This window comes from Schistocerca piceifrons, chromosome 5 (genome assembly GCF_021461385.2).
Source record: "Schistocerca piceifrons isolate TAMUIC-IGC-003096 chromosome 5, iqSchPice1.1, whole genome shotgun sequence".
NCBI classification, from domain to species: Eukaryota; Metazoa; Arthropoda; class Insecta; order Orthoptera; family Acrididae; genus Schistocerca; species Schistocerca piceifrons.
The window spans coordinates 233713630-233726535 of record NC_060142.1 but is presented as its reverse complement, the minus strand read 5'-3'; the positions used below and the strand labels follow the sequence as shown (position 1 = coordinate 233726535).

The following is a 12906-nucleotide window of genomic DNA, read 5'->3' as shown; positions in this document are numbered from 1 at the left end:
GAGTTTTGGTTTGTTGTACAGTGGACTTCATTTTAGAGAGTGTAGTGTAAGAGGGCACTTTATCAAATATCCTGGTCAACTATTGGTATTCATACCAGCTAAAGATGATCATGATAGTGGATGTCTATTAAGTAGTATATAAGAACAGAGCAGATACTGTGTGTTCCAGTCTGCATTTGTACACAAGATGCATGCATCATAACAACAAGCGCAGCAGTGTTCACTTGTTGTACAAAGCTATATTTATGATTTGGCACTCTTGAGTTGACAGTTTCATGAATGGTTTGGAGTAAGAGGGCCACCGAAAATGTCAGCAGGTAGCCAAATGAATCACTCTTCTGTTAAAAAAGAGAACTCTGATGTGTGGCCTTAGGGTCAGAAGTTATGTATCAGAATGTGTTAATGTTTGGTTAAACTATTTTTATTTCCAATTTGTCACTGTGAGAATATCTACCAAGGATCAAAGCCCAGAAGAAAACAATGTTCATACATAGTGATGGGACAGAATAGCTGGACCAGCAGAACTATTTCTAAAGATGACTGTTAAATCAGTAAGATTTGTAACAGGTAAATGACAAATCCAACACAATGAAAAACATTAAGTGGCTCATGTATGTCACAGCAAACCCTTCTTTTTCACCGTAATAGATAGGGTACGGGAAGATTTGATGATTTAAGAGTGTTGATTTTTGATACTGCAGACTTTTGTTTTAGCTGCCATATAGATCAAGTGAAATTCAGACTACTGCGTTCCTGAGCTGTGTGTAGGTTCATGGTATCGAGGGCTTGATTCAAGCTGAAATTTGTGTGTCCACCTTCTTGATGATGTTATGGGCCAAAGCAGATGAGTAGGATTGGAACTTTTGGTAACCCCACTGTGATGTATTCTGACTCCAGTCAATAAGGCTGGTATGCTGATAATGGACAAATAAGCCATGTTACTAATGACAAAAGGAACTTTGAGACATTTGAACAATTTTTGTCTGTACCTAGGCCTACAGCTACAACTGAAGATGAAATCACCATAGAAGGAACTGCAGAAGTTGAACACACAGTAAATTAAAATTGACAGATACTGACATTCAAAAGAATTTATTTTCTGTTCTTGCTCCACACCTTAAAAAATTCAGATACTGAATTAATACTTTCAGTAGCAAAATATAGTCTTACAATCACACATAATACTAGTGGGTATTCAAAATCACTTTGGAGGCTTATCCACAATGTATATGCGACCAAGAAAAAAACATTCGTGGATTTTTTCCCAAATACACTTTTTCCTGGGTGAAAATACTCTTGATCCCACGTGAAAGTAGTTTTCTCCTAGTTAAGTGACAATATACTTTCCCTAAGAGCTGAAAAACTTACAATCCTTTGAATGGTAATAAGCACGTGTTTAAAGTCCACCAAATACATCATAGTTGCTTCCAAAGTACTGAAATTGAAATGCGTTGCATGATAAGCTTTTGTCAGCCAATCATAACTCACGTAATGTCATCTCTGCAACCAGTGATAGCAGGTATTCAGAACATAGGGCATGTGCTGTAGTCAGCCAGTACCAACATCACTGTTAAGTAGCCTCTTCAGATACACAAATAGGAAAAGTTAATGGTTTAAATTCAAACAATAGAAAATCCAGGATGGAATGTAACAATATTATGAAAAGGAAAGTTGGTACTCACCATATAGTGGAGGTGCTGAGTCACAGATAGGCGCAACAAAAAAAATGGTAAGTAGCAACTTTCCATTTCATAATAATGGTTTAAATTTATATGCATACAGAATAGCTCAAGAAAATCTAAGCTTTCACAAATAATATTGTTCTTTTTTAGCATGTATTATCCTTTAAGGTACATTAAACATAAATGTGGCAGTAAAATTTTAAAAAATAATGACACAAGTGATTGGTCTGTGCCCAAAATTTTTCTATGTGGCTGGTCACCAAAGTGTTAAATTTTGAATGAGAGTCAAAAGCTCCATGATTTATGAAATTCACTGCACATTCTCACATTAACAAACTTCATCTCGCATAAAAATAAATTTACTTTGAAAGTAATGCTTCTCAAGCCACAATTTGCAATATCTTCCCACAACCTGTTACAGACGTAAACAGTTGTGACATCACACTTATCTAAAGCAGTTTGTTGTTACATAGTATTGCACAGTCTTCATCTTAAACCTTTGACATATTGTACAGTCTGTGAATGCTTGTGTGTACACTTCTTTTTTTGTAGTTAACTGCACATTTTCTTTGCAATTAAAGTTTTATTTTGGTATTATTCTCCCATTTTTCTGTCTTAACTTCTGTCTCTGTCAAAAGTGGAGGTGTGCCTGTCATAATTGCCTACAAAGAAAAAAAAATTACAGTTCTGACTCTTCTTTTCAAATCACATTGGCATCATCACTATGGGTAATTGTGTTGTGAATGATATAACTACCACGTAAACTCACAAGCATGACTAATCTGCAAGTCTCCCTACTGAAACTCAACTAATAACAACTAAATATCCAACGAATAACAACATATATTCTACATTGCTAATAAATGTTCTTTGCTGCACCAAAGATCCTTTCTCTGTCTCTTGCTCCACCTGTATACACATTGCCTAATGTTGCCACAAAGCAGAAGAGAAAAAGCTACCAAGCCAAGAGAACCGATTTGAGCAAATATTTGTGGTTCATTACAAAGTTCTATGCCTGGATATAATTATTTTGTACTTTTAAAGGCAATTATACAAAATTATGAAATGTTTATTTCATTGGAGGAAAAGATAAGTCTGTTAATAATTTGAGGCTTTTTATAGTCAAAGCAAAGATGGTTTGATATTGTGTTAATGTTGTTTCTGGTGATAATTGGGTAGAATTTGACAACAATTTCAATAAGCAATGCCCTACATTCCACAACAAAATGGCTACATCAAAAGAGAGAATTATATCATAGTGGAAAACACTGAAGCCATAATGCATGCTCACAGTTGGGGCCCAATATTCCATAGTGCCTTGGGGGCAAAATGAAAAACTTTACCTACATATGTTTCAAATCAGGCGGTGCTATCCACTATAACTAGAGTATCTCCATACAAATTGTGGTATGGTGAGAAATCTATGACAAATCAAATGCATAGATTAGGGTCTATTTGCTATGCTCATGTTTCTAAGAAATGACGAAAGAATTAGATTGGCTAAAGGTTTTGTGGCGGTGTTCGTAGCGACAAACAATTCGCTGTAGAAACGGCTTACGAAGTCACCGCCACACTTTTGATAGCGGGCCGACCGGTCCGCTGGAACAGTGAACAGAAAGATGAAAACCCAAACACTCTGATTAAATAAAAGTCGGTACTTATCTTTATTGATGAAGATACAGAAACACAATAGTGAACTCCGTGTCTACAGAGATCTGTCTAGTTCGAGTCGGAGCGGCTAGGTCAGTGTCGGCTGACGACAAACAACAACTCTGCTGCGATGAACACACAACTGACTAGCAAGTACACAATTCGGTGGCGAGTATACAACTGAGCGGCGAATACAGAACTCCTAGCGCTCGTGACTCCAGCGCTTAAGAAGCCAGAAGCCAGCGGTGGCGCGCGCAGACTTGCGGCGATTTGCTGTCTTGTTGGCGCTGCTTATGCGGACGGCGTCCGGACTTTGATGCTGCCAACCTTTTGGCAGCGGGCTCGGGTGGCATTACTGGCTAGGACATAACAAAAGGGACACAGAATGTCACAGTATTTGGGCGAAAGATATGTTAATCAGGTTATGAGGTATCATTTTTGAAGAAAAGACAAAAATAAGTATATCTGTTCCAGTAACTATGGATGCTCCTGATCATGAATTTCAAGTCTCAACAACTCAAACTGAAGATAAGTCTGAAGTTGACACTGAAAATAAAGATTATAAAATCACTGATAAAGATACTATGAGAGAAGAAAATGACTGAAGTTGCCTGAAATAGTGAGTGGTCTACATTCAAATGTCCAATGACATATGAAGATTATGAGTTCCTATTTAACATATTGGGAAGAGCCACAAACACTTCAATAAGCTATGAGATCAGATCAACAAGAAAACAACTCAAAAGAAGCAATGGATCAAGAAATAAAAGTACCACAAGAAAATCAGACTTGGATTTTAGAAAATCTTTCTTGGAAGAACAGAACCACATCAGGCCACATTCAGATTTAACACTAAAATACAGCAGTGCTGTTACTACTAGCTGGTGTGACCCACTACAACTCTTTATTGAATTTTAATGACAAACATCAATTGGCACCTGTATTCTGGTATATTCCACACTCTCAATTAACCATCTAATCAAAAAGGTAGCAGTTGGCATATTACACATTGAATGGTATACCCTGACACGTATTCTGGTGGTTTTTCTGTTGTAGATCATACATCCCTTGCTTAAGGGCTACGGACATATAGCGGTGCATGCCTTTGGTTGTTCTGATTGTAATGAGTGTCTTTCTGATATACTGTTTATGTATTGCATTACTTTACTTTAAACTTATTTCATAGTGTATTTATTAAATAAGTTGCGTCTTATGAGCACAGGATCAATAAATTGCATTGGTGTATCTTCATATTCTCCTTTTATTAGTTAGCTATTATTAGTATATGGAACATGATGATACAGATAGTTATGGGGTTGACCTCCAGTAAGTACTAGCCTATACGTTTTATTAGTATACGATAGCAAATAATCAAATAATTTACCTTCAGTCTGTACTCGTCAGTGTAAGACTATATTGTTTTACACCAGTTGTTTCATGGGTATTGCATTAGCATTGTACCATGATTCTCTATGTATAACATGTAATATTGATCTCTGTTTAGTAGGTTCTTTTTTATGATTATATGACATATATACTTTGCTCAATAGTTTAAGGGTCATTCCATACCAAATCACCCAATAAAAAATAAATTTTACACCCACCTCCTTAGATTTTCATGAAATTTGGCTCAAAAGGTTCTAATACCATCCTGACAACATCTGCAAATTTTTTTTGCTGTATCTCTTATAGTTTTTTTTTTTTTTTTTTATAAATTTTTAAAGTTTTTATGTTTTGCATTTCCGAACCTTTGGAAATGGTAAATTTAATTTGTATTCAAAACTTTAAAATTGCTTATCTTAAAAACTCTTTTAGATAACATCATGAATTTTTGCAGCAAGTTTATTTATTATACATATTTGAAGATAAAAATGATACTATTAAAATATATTAATATTTTCTATGAAAAATATATATATATATGTATTTTTTTCTTTTTTTTTTAACGGATGTTTTGTTTTATAAGAATTGCAATATCTAGAGTCTCAGACCTGATAGAATGCTCAAATTTGTTTTAATTTACTCTTAAACATATAGGCTACTTGATAAAATGAAAATAATGATGGCTTTTTAACATGTTTATTAATTATAGTAGATTACATTAGAATTATGTACAAAGAGAGTGTTCTTACAACACTTATGTATAACCCAACTGATTGCTTGAAACATTGAATTTTTTGAGTAATTTTGTCTTTTTAATAAACATTAATGCTGATTCAAACTGTTTTCCACTTCATCCAAGAGCTTTCAGTTCTTTTGATACAGTCTTTTTTGAAGTAATACATTCTTCCAGTGCTGCTTGATTGAGGTGCGTCTACCACACAGACTATGTGCTCCAAAGGCACTATGCAAGAATCTTCTCTTTCACGCCAATAAAATGATGCAGCTGGTCCTGAAGGATGTAGAAATAGAATTTCTGCATCTTCTTCATCATTGAATATTGTTTTTACCTGTCCAAAGTACCAGTTACCATCATGATTTGCATGGTTCAACACGAACCCAATCAGAAGAAGAATGGAAAGAAAAGACTAAGGAGGGTTTTACACTATTTGTAGTCCTTCTAATTTCAAGGTTGCTTGTTGGAAGTGGTTTGAAGTTATGAAAACTTCTTGTTCCAGGAATGGTTCGGGTTGCTGAAAAAACGTTTTTCTAGTTTTAACCGTAGCAAATCAGCTTCTTTTTTTGTCAATAAAGTGAAAATGAATGTTTTCAATATTTTTTTCACAAAACTTGTACACATCAATTGCTGTCATTATTTGTTCTTCATCTGAAAGCTGTAGACTGGCTTTCCTTAAAATTCTTTTAATAGTTCCTCCTAGGCCATCACAAATTGACTTCCCATGACTTGTTGCAAAAAAAGAGTGTTGGGCCTTCAAATTAAAGTCTCCCAAGTGTTCAGTCAAATTTTTAAAACTGTTTCTATTTTTGTACTGCCCAGCACAACCATCTGTAAAGTAGTGAACTGAATCAATGTCAGTATGATGTAATGACAGCCACTTTGTAATTTCTTTTTGTACAAAGTTAACAAAACCAGTGTCATGTTCTTGGTCATCACTAATAAAACAGTGGTTGGAAACAAAAACATTGTTTTCCTCATTTCCTAGGAAAACTCCAACTGGGTGTAGAGTACAACCACCTCTATTCCAGTGGTAACTTTGGATCTCATTTTGTATAACAAAGGAATAATTTTCACTGAAATCCATCACAATAATTGCTGTTTTGGGTGGTGGGTCTTCTTTCAATCTTTTAAAGGCTGCTGATTGGGATTTTGCTATAAACGAGTGCGGGGTGAGCTTTTCCAATGACCTAACAAATAAAGAGATGTAATCTTCAACACTGATAGTCTGTTTGATCATTTCTGCCCTGTCTGTGTTAACCAACTGACTGATTACAATTTCTTCTTCTAAATCATAATCTTCACTTAGTTTTTCAGTTAAGTACTCAGTTAGTGCAGCATTTGCAGGACAGCTGTCACAATGATGTAGCATGCAGTTTTGGTTTTCTGTGTTGCACACATGCATCTTAATTAGGTCTTTATAAGATTCTTCAATTTTCACAGCATCCAATAATAGTTTAACATTCTGGTGGATACTGCATACACGTACAGTGTGTGTGCCTGCAGCACCAGCAAGGATACACCATTTAGGTCTCAAGAAACAAAATTCTGAAAATCATACTTCTACCTTGGGATTATCCCATTTGAAAGAATAATAGAGTTCTCTCAAGTTACACAAAATGAGTCTTTTTTGCATGTACACATTTTTTTGAACACTTACTTTGTCTTTTGTTCCAGGTAGCACTCTGGAACTTTCATCCTTTTCATAAAAATCTGTTACAAGTCTTACTGTATTTTCAGAAAGAGTTTTACCTTTTTTTGGACCAGGAGTTTCCAAAATACCCTTTTCAGATTTTAGCTTTCTAGTTTGTCGTACCATGTACTCACTTACATTAAATTCTTTCATCACTTTATTTTGACTCCAAGAATCTGGAGCCAAGGTCAGAATCTGGATTTTTCTAGACCTCCAACAGATGACATCTTCTCTTTCATAAGAGAAATCATTACATCAAAATCCTTTGCTTTCTCAACCACACTTGTATCTTCTTCGTCATCATCAGAACCTGGTGCATCATATTTTAATGCTTTTGAAACCGCCTTTTTTGCAGTCTTTTCAATACTACTAACCTTCCTTTTAAAATAAGACCCTTTACTTTGTTCTGACAAGCCATGAAGCTTTATCGGTGTTAAACCTAAATTATCAAGAGCAATGTTTGTTTGTACGAGGGATTCATTTCTGGATTCCAACGATACTAATTCAACCATGACTTCATCATCTGTTTCACTTTCATTGACTTCAACTCTTAATTTTTCCTCACAAAAGTTACGGCATATTGAGCAAAGCTTTTGTCCAGGTTTTATGCTACTATTTTTTGTCAGTAATTGTTTAGAAAGATTCAAGCCTACACTTCTCAATGACTTTTGATGGGCTTTTTGTGTTTTTTTTAGTGGGTCTACACATGTTGTTTGATACTTTTCAAAAATATTTAAAAATTAGTAGCTGTGGTGTGAACATATACCCCTAAAGTCACACAGATTAATTCCAGATCGTAAGTGGATCAATTTTTTTTCTTCCTCACTCAATTCAGGTACCGGTTGTAACTTTTTTGAAGGTGTGTAGGTTGTTTGGAAACAGTCAGATTTTTTAAATAACCCTACGCTACAGGTTTGAATATCTGACATGCTGATTTCACTTTTGGTCTGATTACTGTTCTGGTTACTTTTATAGGAAATTGGAAAAGAATCTCTGTAAATTAAGTAACAGTACTTACTGAAAGTTCAAATAAACTTAATAAAATACTATCGGAGCATTATTTAACACTGTAATAATTTTTTATTTCAAAACACAGGAATAACAAAACAAAATCCAAGCATACATTTTTACTCCAAGAAGACAAAAACTTATTTTTGGTGTCTAAGTCACTTGGTACTTTTTATTTTTAAAATATAATTAATATTATTTAAAAAATTAGATAACTATTGAACAGGTTAAAAAGCCAACATAATTTTTCTTTTATCTAATAGCCTATACAATTAAGAGTATTTTAAAACAAATTTGAGCTTTCTATCAGGTCTGAGACTCTAGATATTGCAGTTTTTGTAAAAAACTACTTGTCATTTTCTTTCATTTGGAAGATTTTAATATATCTTTATGGTAATTTTTTTAACATTTAGACACAGTACACAAACTTATTCCAAAATTTCATACTGATATCTTGAGTATTCTTTAACATACAAATTTTTTTAGTTGTGAGGACACATTTAAGTTACGATTTCCGACTGCTGAAACAACGCCAGATTTAAAAACTTTAAAAATTTATTAAAAAAACTATAAGAGATAGAGCAAAAAAATTTTACAAGTGCTTTCAGGATGATAAAAGAAGTAATTGTACCAAGTTTCATCAAAATCTGACATGGTTGGTGTCAAGGCCTGGGTGACTTGACATGGAATGACCCTTAAGTTAGTACAGTGTGCAACCGTTCTTTTATTTTATTCCTTAATTTACCTGTAACTTCATGTAACTTCTTGTGCTACTTGATACTGTCATGTTATTACATATTAACAGTGTATATGAGACTTGCACCACACCCTTTTATGGTTATCTATTCCACACTGTTACCATTGTTGCCTGTACATAGGGCTTGAGCATGGCATAGTAAATTGCCGAAACTGGTAGCCAAATAAAATAACGGTTTGGAAATTAGACAGATGAAAGGGGCTTGATTTCATATCTTGTAATGAACATCTGAGCCCGCAACTTTCTCTGAAAAGATGAACATACAGAGTCCTGTATTTTAGTGTTTAATCTGAAGGTGGCATAACTTAGCTGAAACCGGTAATAACAAATAATAAGATGTGGCCTAGACTGTTTTGTTCATTAAATTCATCAGTATAAGGCTTTTAATGATTTTTGAATCAGTCACTAATCGTGAAATCATTATATCATGGAGTAGTTTGAGATAAATCTATTGAGTAATCTATTGACAGGTTTCAGCCCTTAGTCAACAATGTAGGAGTTTATTTGTCGACAACAGGTGAGCGTTGATGTGTATGGATTTTTATTTTTATTATTAACTGTAGTGTAATTACAAACTCTGTTCATAAAAGTTTATTTCACACATTATGTGCTCCACATAAGTACTATTTTTTCCTTGTTTTCCGTGTTATTCTGTGCCTTGCCAAAAGATTATTTCAACAATGAGTTAAAATTCTACGAAAATAATAGTGTCCACTGCGCAAATATCCCTACGTTTCATTTATCCGCGGATCACATTTATATGGATATTGGGCGTCATGTGGTAAGCTATTACAGGAAGACACATAATGCATATAAACCAGCATTCACATACTCAAAGGTCTACTTTGAGAAGGTTACGAGAGTTTAATTAAACTAGAAGAACTGGGGTCTAGTGTAGCAGGGGATACAACCCGTCGGCTTTGGGCAATGACGTCACAAGTCGCCAGAGAGCAGTTTACCATTTTCGCTTTTGCTGTTATGTTTCAGTTTCGTTTTTTTACTGATTGCTTAATAAAGTGGATCTGTTTATTCTATCTCGTGAGTTTTTTTTTAAAGCCAAAAAACACTTATCAACCACTGAAGGGAGCTACAACACTAAGAAGAATCGCTTCTCGATTGGCCACTTGTGACGTCATTGTCCAAATTCGACGGGTTGTATCCCCTGCTACACTAGTCCCGAGAACTGACCTCGTACATGGCCCGGTAAACATGGTTCACAGTTGGTTACATTATTCTCCTTAGATGTGCGGTCTCTGCATGGCAAACACGCAGTTCGGTCTGTTGATGGCAGTTCATTCTCGCCACATAACTCGCATTTTGGAAAATCTGCGAATTCGGAGGGGACGATTCTTGCTCTTGCGGTGCATGCGCAAGTCAAACCTGAACATGTTATTGTGAGAACAAACTTGCGTAAAAGTGATAAAAATAGCTTTTCACCTAACACCAGAAGTACTTGGTACATTATTTAACAATTCACATCAGAACAATGATAGTTTTAGAAGGCATATTACTGTGGTAATACCGTTTTCTTCCCGTACTAAGTGTCTGTTACTGTCGCAGGGTAGGCACTTCAGCAGGACGCTGTTAAAATATTCATTTTCATTGCAGAGCAAAGGATCACTATAAGTTAATGTCTCTCCTGAAAATGTATTAATACGAGTCGTCCAACATAATACCAGAAGCAGGTAATACAACAGCTTCACCATCTTCTACAAATTACATATATTTACGCACAGATTTCATTTTAATTAAGTGCTGTGTTTACAAACACATTCTAACTGCGCGCACCAAGACGACGGGTAAACAGTTATATCGATTCCAGTTTGGCCAACCCATCATGTTATTTTCGGTATTTTACATAAATTGTCCACTAAGCAACGTATGGCAAGTGTCTATTTTAATATACTTTACGAAAATCTATATCGAAAAATGAATTTTTTTATTTATATTGGATAATATATTTTGTTTCTCAGTTTAGCCAACAGTTTCTATAAACAATATTTTTGTTGCGTTGGTGAATTTCCGAAGTTCGTAGGGACTAGGAACAGATGTCAATCCTTGTTAAATGGAGGTTGTCTCTTGTTATCAACAAACCCAAGGTGTAGAAGCGATGTTTGTGCCAGCGTTGGGAAAGTGGTGTTCGTGTTAATGACAGCAGCGAAAATTTTAGGGACAACTCATAAAAAGTTATTTATTACTTGCCCATCACGGCGTGTAAAGAACAAAAAATGGAATCTCCGGAAAGCGAGAATTCGGAACAAGCTACCGAAGCTGATCAGGAGACCAATTTAAGACATCGAAAGCTTCTTACGTGTGCTAAAAAGACAATTGAAAATGGTAAAGTGAACATCATCATATTGTTTCTTGTACTTTTATTACCGTGCACGTCGTGCAAACCTTGCTTCTACGTACAAACTTTTATAATGACTAGGTAAAATTGTATTTGCGTATAATATTTTATTTCTACAGGAAACTTGTGCATAGTCTCTAGTCAATACAAGCCTTGGTGAAGAATGATTAGGAATTATTCATTGTAACCTCAGAGGAAAGTTTATCACTGTATTCCACTCTTAAGAGGTGACCTGTTTTCAAGTTCTCATTGTGGCGCCGTTTCTCTTTTCCTGTCAGGACTGTATAAACTCATTTACAATTATTTTGCTTGTCCATCGTTACGGAAGCAGTTGCATACAAGAGCAGCACTGGTTTAGAAAAAACAATAGATCAAAGCACGCTCTCTTGCTATTATTGCACTGTGAAACAAGTTGGAAAGTTGCCCCCCCCCCCCCCCCCTCTTCTTTATCTGAACTGGTTAGTTGTAAACATAAACATATTTGTTTTTATGCAAACGTTAGTAATTGTATAGATATAAACATTCATCTTAAGGAATTTTGTGAGATATATTTAGACTTTTGTTCTAAACAAATAAACCTAGTTACACATAGGTTAGAACTAACAATATTGAAGAAAGTCAAAGATACAGTTATTGCAATGAGGCCAGACTTAATAACAGTGTGAAAATTACATTTTTCATAATGTTCCCATCAAATGGGAGTAGTGATACAACAGAAAGGTGTGGCACCAGTACCAAAATATACTAATCAGGAGAAGATAGGACTACTTGGTTGAGTTATAATGAAACAAAATGCAAAGATGAAAGAAAAAAATATAAGTATGAGGAAAAGTGAGAGGCTTTCAACAGTAGGACATAGATACTGAGTCATTGGTGCACAGACAGAAGTAAAGTGGGTTAGTTAGGAAGCTGTGTCAGTGGTAAGAGCAAATGCTTTAATGTTGTCATGAATATAATGTACTTTTAGGTTGGGTGTATGTTACAAGGTAGTATGCCTGAGGAATTTTTGGATGAAATGGAAAAGGAAAATTAGTTTTTCAGTGTTTTTCATATGTGCATCCAAATGCTTGATTTTTAACATCTTGTACTACATAGGCCTATACGAAATAAGAATAGGCATTTGATGTGCAAAAGAGGTATTGTGGAGACTAATGAACATACAGTAGTGAAAAATCAAGTCGCTATTCAGTGGCATATACTGAAAAGAATAAATAGTAAACTAACGTGAAAAAGCAACAGAGAATTTATGTATACATATCACGTAAATGTTGCTTTATTATTTGTAGTTATCTAGACTATTCAGTTTTTTTTTTAACTGTGCTGATAAAGATAGTATAGTTTCAGCATGAGCAATAATTTCTGTAGCGTCTTTTAAATTTATATGAAAAAATTTTGATTTATGAGTGGGTATAGTAAATGACACAAGAGACTATATATTCTTCAAAATACTCACCAGCTACTTGTCCATAATCTAACATCCGTGCAGTTTTAGTTTTTGTGAAGAAAGATGCATTATATATGGCAGAGTGCATTAAATGTTGCTGAAATGTTAATATTAGACTATCCTACAAGTCAGTCTGTTTTGCATATAGAAACATGTAAATTTTCTTTGGCATTATTCTAATGGAACATGTCTCTAGTTCTTGTGGA

General features: G+C 34.7%; 2 protein-coding genes across 2 annotated transcripts in view; one reads left to right on the top strand and one right to left on the bottom strand.

Moving 5' to 3' along the window:
* LOC124798347 (meckelin) overlaps positions 1–10663 on the bottom strand; it is a 197893-nt gene extending 187230 nt beyond the window's left edge. The window contains exons 1-2 of the mRNA XM_047261705.1: positions 10429–10663; positions 10095–10286 (exon numbers count right to left, since the gene is read on the bottom strand). Of these exons, the coding sequence (XP_047117661.1) occupies positions 10095–10286; positions 10429–10612 (376 nt within the window). The 5' untranslated portion in view covers positions 10613–10663. The remainder of the gene's footprint in view (positions 1–10094; positions 10287–10428) is intronic.
* Positions 10664–10951: 288 nt separating this feature from the next.
* LOC124798259 (anoctamin-8) overlaps positions 10952–12906 on the top strand; it is a 197921-nt gene continuing 195966 nt past the window's right edge. Inside the window, exon 1 of the mRNA XM_047261579.1 lies at positions 10952–11243. Within this exon, the coding sequence (XP_047117535.1) occupies positions 11135–11243 (109 nt within the window). The 5' untranslated portion in view covers positions 10952–11134. The remainder of the gene's footprint in view (positions 11244–12906) is intronic.